Raw genomic sequence first — 18,141 nt, forward strand, 5'->3', positions numbered from 1 at the left:
AAGAAGAAGAAGAAGAAGAAGAAGAAGAAGAAGAAGAAGAAGAAGAAAAAGAAAGAGAAGAAGAACTCAAAATGAAGTGATGTCATTGTACTACCTTTTCAAGGAAGGTCATGATTCACTAGTAAATGTCAGAGAAACAGTAGGACAAGAAAAAAATGGTTGAGACACCCTGAAACTTCTTATGTTATGACAGGTGAATGCAGTTGAAATATAATTTATTCCAACTTTGTGTTCCGCTTTATACCCACACTGGGTTGTGAAACCAGCACTCAAGTTCAGGTCAATGCTATGCAGAGCCGAAGCCCAGAAAAACAAGAGGCCTACAGTTCAGGAGATTTCTAATGAAAGCCAGAGTGAAGAGTTGGGGCAATGTCACAGTGTTCCAGGAAGCAGCTAATATAGATAGCAGGGAATTTTGGGACTAGTGAATTGATTCAGTTCATCTGGGACTGGAGAGAGACACGCCGAGGAAATCCTGCTTAGTGATTCTGAGTAAATCACAATCTTTTCTTTTGCAAAATGGTTGGTTGCTCATCTCAGCTCTTTTATTTGTAACTCATGTGGTTGACATACAATGATATGGCTATCAAGAGGTGTGATGGCCCATGCCTGGAATCCCAACATTTGGAAGGCAAAGACAGGAGGGTCATAGATTTGAGGCTAGTCTGGACTATCTAGACAGTCCCTGGATCAAACAAAGAAATGAAGAAATTCTTCAAAGGAAGAGATGGTCATGAGCTAGTCTGTTCTAGGGACAATAAGACTTTCTACATAGGTTCAAGTCAGCTGCCTCTGACTCTTTTATTTGTGCCCTCTAGGGCTTTTCTTGGTATGTTGACAGAGAGCATTATAGGATTTTATGACACCAGTTAAGTAACCTCCTCAGAACCATTTAAGAAACACTGACTAGCCTGACAAAGGGAAATTAGTGAATGCATCATTCTTTTGGTACCATGTAAGCCTTTATGGTTTCTAATGCACAGATTTAGTTGAGGTGAAGCCAGATGATTTCATTCTAGTCCTGAATCTGTTGGAATAATCTTTTCTCTAAGAATATATCACCATGGCCTTTGCCATTTGTACAGTGTTGGGCTAGGTGCTGCATTTTAAATTAAAAGAACATTTATTCATTTGGTTTTATATTGGTTTTGTGTGTGTGTGTGTGTGTGTGTGTGTGTGTGTGTGTGTGTGTGTGCACGCACGTGCCTGAGTGTTATGTATGTGCACCTGGGATGCAGGTAGGTCTTAGACAAGGCTGGAAGAAGACATTGGGTCTTTCTTCCCACAGCAGCCTGCATAACATCTTCTGGTACTGGGAAAGCTAGTGCGAGGATGTGGTGCCTTCGGCAATAAGGAACTAACCATGTAGTTATAGAGGATAATCAAGGCCAATGACCCTAGTCTGGGTGGCTTTGGAGACCTCCGGGACCACCCTAACCCAGAACTTACATGGAGATATCCCTTGCCTTGTACTGTGATTTTCATTGGATAATCTATTTCCTCTGCGTCCACCCATACAGAACAATTCTTTTTTTAAAATGTTATATTTTAAAACTTGTTCACTAACTAGTGAGTTTCCATAAAGTTTTTTTTTCATAGATTCTTCATTTTGATTGAACTACCCAGTACCTGCTGCTCTCTCCTCTTCCTCCTCCGCATCCCCGATTAACCCTTTAATCCTCAGGATTCCCCCCCCCCCACTTCTTTAACTTTACATGTGTTTTACTATCCTTCCACTCATTCTTTAAAGTTGGTTATGAGTAACAGGCTTCCATATGACCTGTGATATACTCTTCATTTGGGTTTGCCTCCTCCCTAATTCCTTGTCTTCCCCATTAATCTTGCATCCCTCCCTACTTAAGCCTTTCAGTCCACGGTATTCCACTTAACTACTTCATTTCACATACAATCTGCTCTCCCCTTCCCTTTAAAATTATATCTAAATGTTATGGCTTTAGCTAGAACCTCTGGCGTTTTTTATGTTAAGTCACCTTGGTCTGGATTTGGAAGCTTCTGTGATTATATCAGTTTTCAGACCTTTATGATTTCACTTCATGCTAAGAGTCGTGTCTTCAGAGTTCATTTCAGCATAGAAATAGAGAATGGGGGTGCTGGTGTGATGGCTCAGTGCGTAAGGGTACCAGCCACTAAGCTTGTAACTTCAGCTCAAACCCAGGATCTGCGTGGTAGAAGGGGAACTGACCTCCCTGGGTTGTTCTCTGAGCCCCATATGCACACTGTGGTGGATGTATAGTTCTCTCACCCCTGCAATTAAATAAAATATAAGACAAACTAGAAAATGACAGATTACAAACCTGTAAAACTTCATCCCAAAGGGTGTCTATGGGGCAGGGGCCAAGAGAGGATTACCGTGATTGCCATGTCACCTGGAAGTTTTTTTTTTTTTTTTTTTTTTTCTAGAATGATAACTCTGTGTCTTTTAGTGTCCAGTACTTGGTTTTTTGTTTTTGTTTGTTTGGTTTTCCTGTGCTTTTGTCAGGGTTTGTTTTGTTTTTGTTTTTGAAATAAGGTTTTACTAAATAACCTACACTGGCCTGAAACTTAGGATCCTCCTGCCTCAGCCTTCTGAGCTCTGGAGTTACAGATGTGTCCCATTATATCCAGCTCTGTGACAGTACGCTTTGCAGTGGGAGACCAGTCCTCTAGCCTTGTTCTTTGGAGAAGCAATATGCAAGTGGGTCCTTTGGCCCATGCGAAGACAATCCAGGCCTTCCTTACAAGGTTATGTGGCTCAGTCAGCTGATAGGACACATTTCCAGCCTAGAATGTACCTGTGAGCTTTGAGTTTGTCCTTACTAAGATTCCATAGCTTGTAATTTTGTGCAAAAAGGTGGGGATAATTAGTGTAGTAGCTAAAGATGTGATTAGACAAGATATTGATTCTGAACTTCTGCCCTCTTCTTTGTGCTCAATCCTGTTCTTCCTTAGGGTGGTAGAGACAGAGAGGAAAATGAAAGCAAGAACTAGGCCACCAGCTTTTGAGAGATATTGATCATTGAGCCCACAGACGTAGTTTCAGCACCTTCCCCTTTGTGTGATGTCATGCTGGGGGTAGGGCTAATGTGCCCTGTAATCACCCCCACAGGGACTTCCTTTTTCAGGGAAAAGCTTAGAAAAGAATAAGAGTCTCCAGAGGCAGTATCCAGAAATAATGCTGACTCTCTGAATGCACTTCTTTGAAGTCATTGATGCTGTTCATTTTCTAGGCCATGCAGCATGAAGGAATGGTACAAGGTGCTCAGCTGTGAGCAGCAAACCTCTGAGCAATGCCCATCTCAGGCCTTAGTCCTCATACACCTCTCTCTGGCTTTCCCCCACCACTCTTGCATGTCATCCCACATGCATGGTTTTTGTTTTTTGTTTTTTTTTTTGGTACCCACAATGCACATAGGATGAATGGATGTTCTTTACATGGTAACATTTGTATTTGTACCAGCTCCAAGTCAGAGAGCCCCCGGTGGAACCCATTGTGGAAATGACATGGTGTAACCCTGAGTGTCCTCTAAGTGATGTATGACTCTGACTTTTCACCTTGACTTGCCTGGGTTGGTTCTGTGGAAGCAGCCAGGCATCTTGCTAATGCATCCCCTGGGACACAAACGGCTATGTTGAACCTTGTGGGACTTTTGAAATTGTACCAAGAATAGCAGAAATCAAATTGGCTTTGGGTTATCAGGCTTGAGGGCCAGTGTGTTGAAAGGGTGACGATTAAGAAGAGAAAGGCCAGGCCACTTTCTGGTTTGCTCTGCACACTTGGGGGAAGTACTCTTTGCCTTGCTAGCATCAGAAGTAGACCATTCTTGTTTCTTTAGCATATCACATCAGCTTTCATTGAAAATCAACAGCAGCAAATAGAAAGTGCCATCTATGGAAGTGCGTTTAAGGCAACGCCGTGCTCCAGTGCTCCAGTGCTCCAGGGTGGGGTTTGTGCCTTCTGCACCAATGGATCAGTTTCTCATGTCTATGGGTTTCTGACCCAGCAGCTTTTCAAAAACCAAGAAGCATTGCTCTGCTTTCTAACGCCTCTCTAAGAGACCAGGGCTGCTGTGCCTCTAGCTATGCCCTGGAAAGCATATTTGAGACAAATCGGCTTACTTTGCCTGCATGCCTAGGAAGCCTCTCTTTAAAACCTTAGGATGAGAATATGGGACAAGAACTGTATCTAAATCTTTTCCTTCTTTCCATCCAGGAGAGCGACGAAGACGCCGATGCCAGGTGGCGTTCAGCTACCTGCCCCAGAATGATGATGAGCTTGAGCTGAAAGTCGGGGACATCATAGAGGTTGTGGGAGAGGTAAGCGAGTGGCTGAGTGGACACTGTTGCCTCAGGTGGCTATAAGACTTACCTCTGATAGGAGCTCCACAAGGACCAAATATATCTGGGCACAGGGGTCTTTTCTGAGATTGATTCTCCACCAAGGACCATGCATAGGTATAACCTAGAACCTCTGCTCGGATGTAGCCCGTGGTAGCTCAGTAACCAATTGGTTTCCCATAGTAAGGGGAACAGGGAGTATTTCTGACAAGAACTCAATGATAGGCTCTTTGACCTCCCCACCCCCCAAGGGATGAACAGTCCTGCTAGGCCACAGAGGAGGACTTTGCAGCCAGTCCTGAAGGTACCTGATAAAACAGGGTCAGATGGAAGGGGAGGAGATCCCCCACCCCAATCAGTGGACTTGGAAAGGGGCAGGGAGGAGATGAGGGAGGGAGGGTAGGATTGGGAGGGAATGATGGAGTGGGATACAGCTGGGATACAGAGTTAATAAAATGTAACTAATAATAAAAATTAAAAAAAGACAGAAAAAGAAAAAAAAACATGAAAAAAAAAAGACTTACCTCTGTACCGAACCACAAAGAGTCCCTTACCACATGTACACAGGCCTATTGGCCTTAGCAATAGATAGTCAAACTCAAAGGGACTCTAAAGATCATCCAGTTGAGTCTTTGAGGGAAATTGGTTCCTTTAGAGGAATTTGTTTAGGCCCTGTAGGGGGTCAGATGTGTGGTCATCACATTTCAGTGCTGTGTTATCAGATTTCCTATCTACTTTCATTAATGATGGACTCAGCACGGTCACAGTAACAGGGATCCATCTCCATAAGGATTCACTTTTCACGGTGGAGAACACTGCGTTTAGAAAGAATGAAAGTGGCTTGTGGCGTTTATGAGAAGACCAAGCATGTGATAGGTACGAGAAAGGTTTTTTTTTTTTTTTTTTTTTTCTTTCCTTTGCTGTGTTCTTGCATGGTTCAGGTCCTAGAACCTTGACTAGGGCTGGCGAAGGGATGAAGAAAAGGCAAATGTAAAGACTCACAATCCAATCTTGGATTGAGTGGACTGGACTCTTTAATGGAGAAGCTACAGTTGCACCCTCCCCACCCTCCCCAAACCAAACCCAAACTCACTCGGTATATGTATTACACACTGTTGATCAGGAAAGCGGGGTTAGGGGGATTATTGTACACAGCTGGACAAGGAGGCAGGGTCATTGCATACAGAGAAAGAAGGAGGCAGGGTGATTTTATACAGCTGAGCTAGAAGACAGGTCTAGCAAGTCTCAGTAGGTACAGTTTCTGTCGTGGAACAGACTTCAGACCATAAACACGGGGGAGGGGGAAGAAAGCTACAGTGGCCATTTTCTGCACCCGTTGTCAACATTTGTACTCCAACTCAGAGAAAGAATGTCATTTCTGTGAGCCTCAGCTGGGGAAGATTTGGCCGCTTTCATGGGTCTGAGGCGTTGGGGTTTTTGACATGGTCATGTTCATGTCAACAACACACATGCACTCAGGACTTCCTTGCTCTCAACGGTACTCTTGTTGTTCTGGTGTGGAATCCATGACCTCTGTGATGAGGTTCTTCACACATTAGCACACTTAATCACCCTGATCACTTTATGGTGTCCAGGAGCAAAGACCCTCAAGAGATGTAGCACAGGCAGTGCTAAGGTCCATTGACAGGGGCTACTGTCAGCCTCCTTTGCCACTTTCCTTTGAATGTTTGCTCCGATCTATCCTAAACTAGCTTTACTGGTAGAATGTTCCTAGAGACACTGGGGACGGTGGCTGGATACTTGGTATCGTCTCCCTCAGGTTTTGGGGATCTTGTATCTTGGACTTTAGAACCTCATCATTCATTCTGGTTCGACATTTGGCTCTTTGTATAGAAAAGGAGGTTTTCCACTTGTGCATGTTTCCTGGCTATCACTTGACTTAACAGAAGCTCTTGGTTTATAGAAAACAGGGTGAAAGGTAAGGGGTTCCAGAAGTGAACTATATCCTGTGGGTACAAGTGGTAGTACTGCTCACAGAAGCCATCAAAACCTAACCTGCCCTCAACTCACCAGTAAAAGATGCAGAAGACAGAAAGGCTGGCTGCAAGAGAACTGGGAAAGAACAAAGCTTTGCTAAAGACTTGAAGAGATGAGGAACTTGATGAGGATGGCTGACTTAGGCGCTAAACCGTACAGTGACTGGCCCAGCCATTAGACTGAGACCTTTTGGGTTGTCTTTTCCAGAGGACATGCAATTTGCGTCTCTGCCTGTCAGTTTGTTTTTATTGCAGCCTGGGAAGAATCATCTGCCTTTCTTTCATGTTTCTAACTTATCCAGCAGAGGTATGTGTTCCTAGAGAAGCAGCTAATGAGGCACTGGGCGGATGTGCTTTCTAATGTGCTTTGTCTGTTTCGAAGTTCTGGGTAATTTGTGCTAATCTGTTACTCAGCCTTTAAGAATATCTGCCGTCAAGCATGGCATACAGGAAACATTTCTTGAAAGTTAAATGAGAAATAAACTAATGGACAGCTTAGCAGAACATCTATTTAATGATGGACAAACTTCTTAAGATCAGACTTCTGGAAGAAATTCTATGATAAAAAGGTAGATGTGACTAATCAACATGTTAAAATTGGTGTATGATTTGGAGTAATTAAACAAAAAAAGAGAACAACAAATAGGAAAAAACTGTAGTAAATTATAAAATGTTATAAATGTAACATATGAAAAATATATTAGGGTGACAGGTGTATTAAGGTACATGCTTTTAATCCCAGAACTTTAGAAGCAAAGGCAGGCAGATCTCTGTGAGTCTTAGGCCACCCTGGCCTATATTGCAAGTTCCAGGCCAGCCAGAGCAATATAGTAAGAATGTATCTCGAAAAACAAACAAAAATATTAGAAAGCTGTTAGAACAATGCCAGTGCCACATGAACTTGTCATAAACACAAATGCCACAACAGAGAATGGTGCTTTAATTTGTGTTGTTGTTTTGAACCAAGGATTCACTGAGTAGCACAAGCCGGCTTTGAGCTTGGACCCCTGCTGCCTTAGTCTCCTGAGTGTTGGGTTACAGGCATGGATTACCATGTCTGGCCCTGGAGAAAAAAAAAATTTTGACTATGTGAAAATATCACACCCTGCCATTTGTTAAAATTCAAAGGAAGATGATAATTAGTGTGTTTCAGCTCACCCAAAGGAAACATTTACTGTGATGACTTTATGTGATATGTACGTGAAGGTATGTCAATAGCTATAAAATATGAAGAAAACTGTGACTCTGATCTTATTCCTAAGAATTTATCTGCAGAAAATTGTTAGCAAAATTGTACACAGGGAACATGTTAATTGTAACAGTGTTTGTAATAACGAAAAGTAATCAAGGGAAGGAATTAAGTTGTATTATCCAGCTAGAAGACAAAAAGCCATTGAGATGGTTCACACAGAGCCCTTCAAATATGTATTTATTACCATGTTTTGCATTATAATTATTGGTTCTATTTCTCTACACTGAGAGTTTTTCAGTGGCAAAGACGTTGCTTTTATCTGTCTTTGTATTTGTAGTACCTGGAATAGTGCCTGAATCCTAATATGTACCTTGGTAAATGCTTGCTGAATAAGTGAATAAATGGAACTATAAAAACAGTTTTTTTTTTCAAAATAAATGAGCAGATCAGAACACAAAATTGCATATGCTAGGATATAATCATGTGAAACAGATCTATATGCATGTGATCCAGTATTGAAGGGAGCAAGAATTGAAAATGGCCTTGTCATAGAAGATGATTTTTCCCTTACTGTCATAATAATGCTTTAAGAACACAAATCAAGAACAGGAAACATGATGAATACATTTCTAAGAAATACTGAACATATTTGCTTGTCGGCTGTGAGGAAAAGGGACTATGGATTGTCCGAGAGGTACAATTCCTATACTTGTGACTAGATTCACCTAAAAGACATGAACCATGAGCCACCCCCTGCAATACCAGGGTCTTTTATGCTCACTTCCAGCTGGATTCTAGACTGCACTTGCAGTTTGCTTAAACACGAAAAAGGGGGGGAAAGGGGGAAAGCCATAGAGTCTGAAGGCTAGTCTTTTCATATGTACTTTCAAAAGTGTATCAAGACTTCTCTATTGTTTCAGTTGATTTGAGATCTCACAGATGTTTTTGCCATTATTGGTAGGTGGAGATTTGTCCTTTTCTCTAATGATGAATGATGTATAGCCTTATAGACATCTCTTCTTATGATTTTACTGGACTAGACTGAAAAAAAGTGTCCTGAGTAAACAAAGGCCTTTAAATCATAGGTACAGATGAAGGTAAGAAAACAATAAAAGCTTTGTGACACTGTTGAATCAACCCGTCTGTTAATGAAAGCATAACAATTTGGGGCTGGAGAAATGACTCAATGATTAAGAGCACTGGCCTGCTCTTTCCAGAGAACCTGGGTTCAGTTCCCAGCACCCACATGATGCCCTGCAACCATCCATAACTCCTGTCCCAAGGGAACCAATGTCCTCTTCTGGCCTCGAAGGGCACTAGGCATGCACTTAGTACATAGCCATACATGAAGACAAAACCCTCCTACACATAAATAAATAAAATGAATTTTTAAAAGTGCAACATGTTGCATATGTGCATATTATAATTATAGCCATTGATTAATAGTGTTGAGTTGTATTCATGAAAATGCACACCTATTTTTAAAATTTTTATTTATTCACTTTACATCCCAATCTTAGGCCCCTCCCTCCTCTCCTCCCATTCCCACCCTCCCTCCTTCTTTCCCTAGCCCCCTTACCTATTATTCAGATAAGGGGAGCCAGCACCCACTACCTACCCACCACCGTTCATCAAGTTGCATCAGGACTGAGCAAGTTCCTTTCCCCTGTGGCCTGCCTAGGCAGCCCCACCAGGGAGGAATGATCAGAGAAAAGACAACATAGTACATGTCAGAGACAACACCTGCTCCCCTTACTAGAGAACCCACATGAAGACTAAGCTGCCCATCTGCTACATCTGTGTAAGAGGCCTAGGTCCAGTTCGTGCAAGGTCTTTGGTTAGTGTTTCAGTCTCCTCAAGCCCCCCTGGGCCCTGGTTAGTTGGCTGTATTTATCTTCTTGTGGAGCTCCTGGCACCTCCAGGTCTTTCTTTCCTATCTCACACTTTTCCACAAGATACCCTACGCCTCGCCTAATGTTTGGCTGTGAGTCTCAGCATCTGTGGTGATCCATTGCTAGGCAGGGACTCTCAGAGGACAGCTCTGCTAGGCTCCCATCTGCAAGCGTAGCAGAGTATTGTTATTAGTGTCAAGGGTTGGCTGTCTCTCATGGGGTGGGTCTCAGGTTGGGCCAGGCATTGGTTAGGCATTCCCTCAATCCCTGCTCTATCTTTATCTCTGCACATCTTGTAGGTAGGGTAAATTTTGGCTTGCAGTTTTTGTGGGTGTGTTGGTGTTCCCTTACTATCACTAGGAGTCCTGTCTAGTTAGAGGGTGGCCAACTGCTACTAGGGATCCCAGCTACGGTCACCCCCATATCCTTCCAGAAGCTTACCCTATCTAGGTCTCCAGCTTGTCATAGAGATGCTCAACAGAGGAATCTTGAATGGCCAAGAAGCACTTAAAGAAATGCTCAATATCCTTAGTCATCAGAGAAATGCAAATCAAAATGACTCTGACCTATCAGAATGGCTAAGATCAAAAACACAAGTGAGAACACATGCTGGAGAGGAGGTGGAGAAAGGGGAACCCTCCTCCACTGCTGGTGGGAGTGCAAACTTGTACAACCACTTTGGAAATCAATCTGGCACTTTTTCAGACAATTAGAAATAGTGCTACCTCAAGATCTACCTGCACCACTCCTAGGCATATACCTAAAATATGCCCTACCATTCAAAAAGGACATTTGCTCAACTATGTTCATAGCAGCTTTATTGTAATAGTTATAATAAAGAAACAACCTAGATGTCCCTCAGTGGAGGAATGGATACAGAAAGTGTGGTACGTTTACACAATGGAATACTACTTAGCAATTAAAAACAAGGAAATCATGAAATTTTTAGGCAAACGGTGGGAACTAGAAAAGATCATCCTGAGTGAGGTATCCCAGAAGCAGAGAGACACATACAGTATATACTTACTTATAAATGGATATTAACCCTGTAATATAGGATAAACATACTAAAATCTTCAGACCTAAAGAAGCTCAACAACAAGGAGGACCCTAGGGAAGATGCTTAAATATAACTCAGAAGAGGAAATAGAATAGACAGCAGAAGTGGCTGAAGAGAGAGAAAAAGGCAGGGGAGAGGGAATGCAGAGAAAAATGAGAGTGGAGACCAGACCTGGAAAGAGCAGAGGCTGGAGGAAAGAGGGGCTCCAGAGAGAAAACACGCCTATTTTTTTTCTCTGACAAACAGCTGTTTGAATTTTGACAATGGAGGCTAGTTGTTAGAAAAAAAAATTGAGTCACAGAATTTTAAAAATTATATATGCATATCTTAATATCTAATATTAACTTAAGTATCAGAATATATGTTCCTGTTGGACACAGTGTTTTAATACAGTGACATGCCTATATCCAATATTGTATGTATCCATGTATGTATGTATATATGTATGTATATGTGTGTATATATGTATGTATGTATATATTTATGTATATATGTGTATGGATGAGTGTGTATGTGTGTGTGGTTCCAAGACCTTTTCCCTGTGTGTGTTGCTTGTTTGAGCCTCTTGTTTTGCATACCCATGGTATATCCTCTATGATCTGACTGACGTCTTTAAAGAGGATCAGTAGCAATGTAAATGAAGCAATTGAGCTATACTATCGTTCTGAAGTTCTATACCTCCCCAGCTCTATTTTTTTTTTCAGCGTGGCAGCTGTTTTTCTTTTAACCTTGAAATTGTTACATTTATCCTTTCTTAGCACTAACTTTCTCTTCACGTACCTGTTTTTACACTATGCAACCAAGCACATGCCCCTGGTCGGCCTAAAAGTTTTGTGAATAACTTTGGGCCGGTGATAGGAGAAAGAACAGCACACTTGTCTGGCAGAGATTAACTACCAGCCTGCAGCCATTAACCTTGGGGAAGGAAGAGAGCAAGGGATAAGCCGGGCTCTACGGCACACGCATGTAATCCCAATACTCAGGGAGGCAGAGGCAGGTGGATCTCTGTGAGTTCAATGTCAGCCTGGTCTGCAAAGGGAGTCCAGGACAGCCAACGCTACACAGAGAAACCCTGTCTTGAAAAACAAAACAAAAACAAACAAACAAACAAACAAACAAACAAACCAAAAGCAAGGGCTAGTGCTGGAGTGGACAAAGTGGAGGTTGTGCTAAAGAGCCTCCCATGCCCCTTCTGCCTCCTGGCTGGAGCATTCTCAGCTTGGCTCGGGGGGAGGGGGGGGGGGGCCATCATGGCCAACTTAAAGAAACGAAGCTGTCAATTTAGAAACAGACTGGTACGTTCTAAATTCCTAGACTGATTGACTTTTCTTTTTTTCCCTATGCAGATTGCGATTTTTAAATACATCATTGTAAATGTACACTTGGGTCATTTTGCTTCAGAGTGGAGAAGACAGAGAAATGCTGGTGGGGTTCTAAGTGCAGATGAACAGACATGTTGTGGGCACAAGGTCACCAGAAGCAGAATCTGGGGTCCTGTGGAGTTTTCTTTTTCTTTTTTTCTTTTTTTTTTTTTTTTTTTGTTTTGTTTTGTTTTTTGAAGGCTGCCATGCAGCTTCTGTTTTGATTTGCTTTAGTTTAGTTTGGGTTTTTCTTATGTTATCTGGACTCTAAGGAAGGAACTTCTTTCTTTCTTTTCTTCTTTTCCTGTGTTAAATGTAGCTTATTTCAAAAAATCTCTCACAGTGATGACTTGAGTAATATTCTGAATTTTTTGTTTTCATGTGCTCTTTTTGTGATTAATTTTGGAGGCAGTTCTCCATGTTTCCTAGTCAGGCTCCCTGGCGACTGAAGGCTGCAGACTCTGAGTTAAAGCTTGACCTGGCTTTGTGGTTTGCCAAGATGATAATATGTTCAAAAACTGTCTGCATTCTTCTTCTTATGCCCATAGAAGGAGATTGGAATCACTCATCTCCCGTTAAGCAGGCTCTTGAAATGCTTTAGTGCTTTTACTCAGTCAGATAAACCTGTGTGTGGGTGGATGGGCGCTTACTCCTCCTTTCAGTCTTGCTCAAGAGACTTGACATCAAATTCAGTGTTCTCTTTCTCAGCACATATACTAAAAATTGCTGACTTTTATTAAAAAGCTGATTGGTTAATACATGATCCAAACGTGCCTCCATTTCCCCCCATTAAGGTCGCATTACTTTAGATGCACTCCTGTGTCTTATTTAAAGAGGCAATATTAATTAAAAAATTGTTAGTACTTCAATTTGATCATCTAAATAGCTAAGGCTGTTCTGCAGTGGTCCTCTGTTTAGCATAGTAGTGAACACTTCTGCTTTCCTAGTGAATATACAGCTACTGAAGTGGTCATATTATGGAGAAGGATGCCATGTTTAGAAGGGAAGGGAAGCTGGGTGTAGTGATATATGTCTATAACCCCAGCACTTGGTTAGTAGAAGTAGGAGGATCAGTTATTAGAGGCCATCCTTAGCTCCAACAGCAAGTATGAAAAGGCAGTCCTAGGCTATGTGAAATCCTATCTCAAATAATAACAGCAACAACAAGGGAAGAAAAGAAAGTAGTTACATTTGAATCATCAGAGTACAGTGCAGGCCACAACTATGTAAAAGAAAGTAAGTTCAGACATATTTGTGGTAGATTTGCATAGCTATGAAATTTCTCAAATATTTCAATGCTTACAACATGAGAGAAGCTTTTTAATAGAGACTCGGATATTTATTGAAAAGAATGTGCCCACTGAAACAGGTTCAGTTTACTTGTGGAGAGTGCTGCAAGAAGCTAAGCATCAGAAAAGAGTGACTCATGATGGAACTGACAAATGAGCAAGGAAGTGAAAGAGGAACTCCTCATGGAGGGTAAAGAAGATGTGGCCCAGGAACAGTTGTTTGGCCTGAATGTGGCTTATATGAAGCAGAGGCTGGTGAGTGCGGTTAAGAGAGGTTGATAGAAAAGCTGCAGGATGCTACACTGAACTTTCAAGGAGACATCATTTAAAGGTTTCTTCCCTGGGTTTTTTTTTTTAAGGCAAAGTCCTCTTCATAGGCAATTTTCTCACATGGAGAAGGTGGCAAGATAAAACTTGCACTGTCTTGGTTTATCATAAAGATTATCTTACTCATTTACTTTCCTCTTTGTCATATTTTCAAGTTGGAATGATGGTAAGGCCTTGTCAGAGTTCTTTGGGAATCTGGGGTTCTGTGGAATAGTTGTGTCTGTTGGAAAGGATGAGACCATGGTGCTTTGCTAAAGGATGCCTCTAGAAGCCCTACAACAGTGGCTCTCAGTCTCCCTAATTCTGGGACCCTTTAATCCCGTTCTTCATGTTGTGCTGACCCCCAACCATAACAGTATCTCCTTGCTGCTTCATCACTGTAATTTTGATACTGTTATGAGTCTTAAGGTAAATATGTGATATGTGAACCACAGTTTGAGAACCCCTCCCCTGCCAGAAACCCCAGATCCTCTCTTCCTCTAACTTTCAGGACAGTCAGGAACTGGCTGAAAGGTCCAGGCTAGCCTTGGATTTAGGATCCTCTTGCCTCCACGCTCTGCATGCTGGGCTCTGGCTCTAATACCCTTTCTACTCATTTGAAAATCATGGATATGGTTCTGTCTTGTGTAAGCCTTACATAGAGATTCCATTTTTAAAAATCTGTTTCCTTTTCAATGATACTATGGATACCTCTTTTTAAGGCCCCTTCTTATTAAAGAGGCTTTTCCCAAAGGAAATAGGGGAAGGAATAAGAATGAACACTCCTGCATGGATAAACTCTTTGAACCTACCTAGAAAGCAGAAATTACAGGAAATTACTGACTAGGAATTTAGGACTTGGATAATGCAAGTCCTAAATTACAATAGAAAATAATGCAGGTGTCTGTATGTTCAGGAAGTGGCCCTTTAAAACATTTCTTCTTTAATTCCACTGATAGGAAAATGTCTTCTAGAAACAAAGCTTCTTCTCTTTTTAACATTTTTATTTATTTTTATATATGTGAATGCTCTGTTTTCACCGAACACCAGAAGAGGACACCAGATCTCATTAGAGATGGTTGTGAGCCACCATGTAGTTGCTGGACATTGAACTCAGGAAAAGCAGTCAGTGCTCTTAACCACTGAGCCCTCTCTCCAGCCCCAAGGTTTATTTTTAAACACTCCTCATGCAACTAAACTATGTTATTGTGTGTTTATATGAAGTTGTAGAAAATAAAAACCAATCAAAAGTGATTGAAATAAGATTAGTGATTGACTGGGGAAGGGCATGTAGGACTTTTCTGGATTAATAAAAATATCCTGTTTGTTTATAGAGGTGTGGCTTTCAAAACTGACCTTTTATAATGTTAAGAGTTCAATTACATTTCAACATTAAAGAAACTTAGTAAATGATCTTTTAGTTTTTCTAGCGTTGTGCCATTTTACCAAATACCTTTATTCTCTTTCCCGTGGAGGAAACATCGCTAGTATTGATATTCTTATATCATTTCTTCTGGAAGAGCATGTGGGGTCTTTTTTTGTGGCACATGTGAGTGAGTGTGTATGTGTGCATGCCTGTGGGTATGTGTGTGGCATCCAGAGCAGGGTGTCAGATGTCTGGCTCTGTCACTCTGTAACTTACTGCCTTGGGAGAGTCCCCTGCAGAACCAGAAGCTTACAGTGTTTTGGCTAGCTAGGGAGTTATTGGGACCTGGCTGTTTCCTCCCCCCAAATGCTGGATTACAGTGATGTGGACCTTACTTGGGTAGTAATGATTCTAGCATCCATCCTCATAGCTGTAGAGCAAGCACTCAGACCCACTGAATTATCTCCCTAGCCCCAATTGTTTTGGGGGAAAAAAATGAGGAAGTTTCTGGAAATGTTAAAGTTTAAGCCTTAGAGTTTTATATGCCTGTTTTCTTCTCTGGAAAGAGACCTGCCCTGGAGACTATGAAACTGACTTCATTGGCTCCTGTGCATCTCATCCCACCCCTGCCCTGCTCCATCTCAGTTTCCCCTACTAGCCGGCTCCGGAAAGGGGTTTCAATAACAGAGCAGTCAACGATCGAGAATGGTGATTCCAACCCTTAAGTGGATTTCTTTTTCTTTTTTTCTGTGTGGCTGCTTCTACTCTCAGGTAGACTTTAGATTTGGTGAGCCTTTATTCCATTCCTCATTCAACTGATAGGTAAGGAAAAAAAAAAAGCAATGATGTTACATAGGACTTGTTCAGAGAGGGTAAGTACCAAGGGGAAAGCATTTCACCCTTTCATCCCCGGACATCTCCCCTGATTAACAAATGTAGGTGATGTCTGCAACAGCTGAGTGGGTGGGTGTTAAAATTTACTCTGTTGTTTCCTCAGTTGCCAATTTGGCTAAGATCGAGAACTTCCTTCCTCAAGCACTAAACTCACAGAAAGGCTATTCACTATAGAGACATGGAAGTTGTACTGGGACAGCAGCTATCTGTCCTCAGCCTGTCTCAAACAACATTAGTTGGAAACTGCCTTGTTCCTAGCTGTGAACCATTGGTAGGGTTTGCTTTGGGGTCACAGTCATGGAGCCTTGAGTTAGCAGAGTGGCAGAGGCCTAGATCCAGGGGCAAAGGCTATGAACCCTTGGTACGACACAGAGCCCACATAACGTATATGTGATTGCAAAGACACCCATTTCTTCTTCTGTTTGTTAGTACAGGCCATCTTGATTTCTAAGCGGAAGGTGTGCACGCTATGCAGGTTCCCCTCTTTGGTTCCAGAAATTTCTCCATGTTGAGTATATATGTGTGTGTGTGTATGTGTGTGTGTGTGTGTGTGTGTCTATGTGTGTGTGCACTTGGGTTTGCATGCAAAGGCCAGAGGTGTCTTCCTTAATCACTTTCTACCTTATATTTTTTTAGACAGGGTCTCTCACTGAACCCAGAGTTCATCAATTCAGCTAGAGAGGCTGGTCAGCAACCCCTCCCCAAACATCAGTTCTGGAATTACTGGTGTACACCTTGTTTGGTTTTACATGGGTACTGGGTCAATATAGGTCCTCTGTTTGTATGGAAAGTACTTTACGAACAGGGCCATCTTTTAAACTCTGGGATGCGGTCTTGATCTGTTTTGTACACCAATGAATCTATCCCAAGATTGTAAGGTACTACAAGATAAATAGGATAAATATTGACATCACCGGAATGGCCACATGGGCTTGGAGTTGCAGGACCTAATTAAGAACAAGGGTAACACAATCAGGATCTCTTGTTCCCTTCTGCCCTCCTAGGGAGACCCCTCTCACCCCCATATTTGTGAAGCAATTAGGACTTGATATACTGTCATAGAGGATTTATTTTAATGATTTAGCTGTCATGAATGCATTGACACTGTGCCTAAGAGGGGGAGCATCATTCCGGGCTTCGGTGCTTTTGTCTTTATGTAGGAAATTGAACTAGATGGTCTCCGAAGAGAGCTAGTGTGAAAATAAGGATCTTTTTTTTTTTCCTCCCATCTTCAGGCTCAGTCTTGAGACTGAAGCAGCAGACTATAGGAAGGAATTGTATTACAGTAGCTCTTCATGGTTCTTGTACGAGGATTTTTTTTTTCCCCAGGAAGGGTTCAGGTCACAAAGAAACACCCCTTGTGCCCATGGAAGCTGCAATTGGGAGAGTATTCCCCAGGTGATGAGCAGTGGTTTGATTACCAACCCTTCCACTTGGTGTGTGGCTAATGATAGACCTCTGCCGTTTTCCCACGGGCCTCTCTGACTGTTCAATGACAGTGATACTGGCATCTGGGGGTGTGGCAGGGTGAAAATACTTTTGTTCTCCTAGTAGGCAGCTGCCGATCCTACACCTCAGGATTGCTTTCCTGGAAGCTCACGCTAGAGCTGCTTATTGGGAACAGGCCTATTTCAGACATCGTCAGACTAAATAGATGGAGTTGGTCCAGCTGCCTGCTGCAGCCAGGGAGTGTGCGACAGATCACTCAGCTGGGGGTCCTGCCCTTGGTTATCCCCTTGCCCTGTGATTTCTGAGAGAAAGGAGGTTATTTTTATATTTTTAGCACATTGACTCCATGCTACGAATCCTGTGCCTGTTGATATGCAGCCTCACATCGAATCCTCCCAACTATCTTAATCCCGTTAAAACCCTCTCGAAGGAATATTGCACACTAACTGAGTTGGCATGAAAACATGGACATGCTACTCAATAGAAAAAGGACGTTAAATGCAGTGAAGTGATCCTGAGTAGTCATCAGGACAGTCACACGTGGCTGCTGTTGCATGCATTCTTCTCTTATTTTGTGGCCAAGCAGATGTAATCACTGCTCCACAAATCTGTGTCCTGTGAGTTCTCTAGTAAGTGTTCTAAACAAATTGCTCTGGTTTTCTCCGTTCCCTGTCCTTCCTCTCCCCTTTCTGGAATGCCCCAAACATGTCTCTCCTAATTGTAGGCTACCGTTTCTAATTTCTTAAATTTCTTACTTTCATTTTGACTTACTTTTTCTCAAATCTGTCTTTTACCATCCCACATCTAAGTGAGATCAACTTTATGTAACAAGTTTGATTTGTGCTAATTCATCTATTTTGTCCTATGTTGCTAGCCATAGTCTTTAGCCACACCTTCCTATCTTGGTATGTTATCACCTTCCTTAGCAAACACAGGGTCTTGTCATATATATTTCCACACCCCACAGTTCTAGCAAAAAACCGTTATGCATATACCTCTA

The 18,141-nt window shown here is 42.1% G+C and overlaps 1 protein-coding gene across 7 annotated transcripts in view; it reads left to right on the forward strand.

Annotated features, from left to right (window-relative positions):
* The window catches only part of Sh3kbp1 (SH3 domain containing kinase binding protein 1), a 361,003-nt gene that overhangs the window by 170,100 nt on the left and 172,762 nt on the right, over positions 1-18,141 (forward strand). For all 7 annotated transcript variants that reach the window (XM_055615757.1, XM_055615760.1, XM_055615759.1 and 4 more), the window contains exon 4: positions 4,211-4,314. In XM_055615757.1, the coding sequence (XP_055471732.1) occupies positions 4,211-4,314 (104 nt within the window). The remainder of the gene's footprint in view (positions 1-4,210; positions 4,315-18,141) is intronic.

This window comes from Psammomys obesus, unplaced genomic scaffold (assembly GCF_907164565.1).
Source record: "Psammomys obesus unplaced genomic scaffold, mPsaObe1.curated_primary_1811, whole genome shotgun sequence".
In the NCBI taxonomy this organism is placed as follows: domain Eukaryota; kingdom Metazoa; phylum Chordata; class Mammalia; order Rodentia; family Muridae; genus Psammomys; species Psammomys obesus.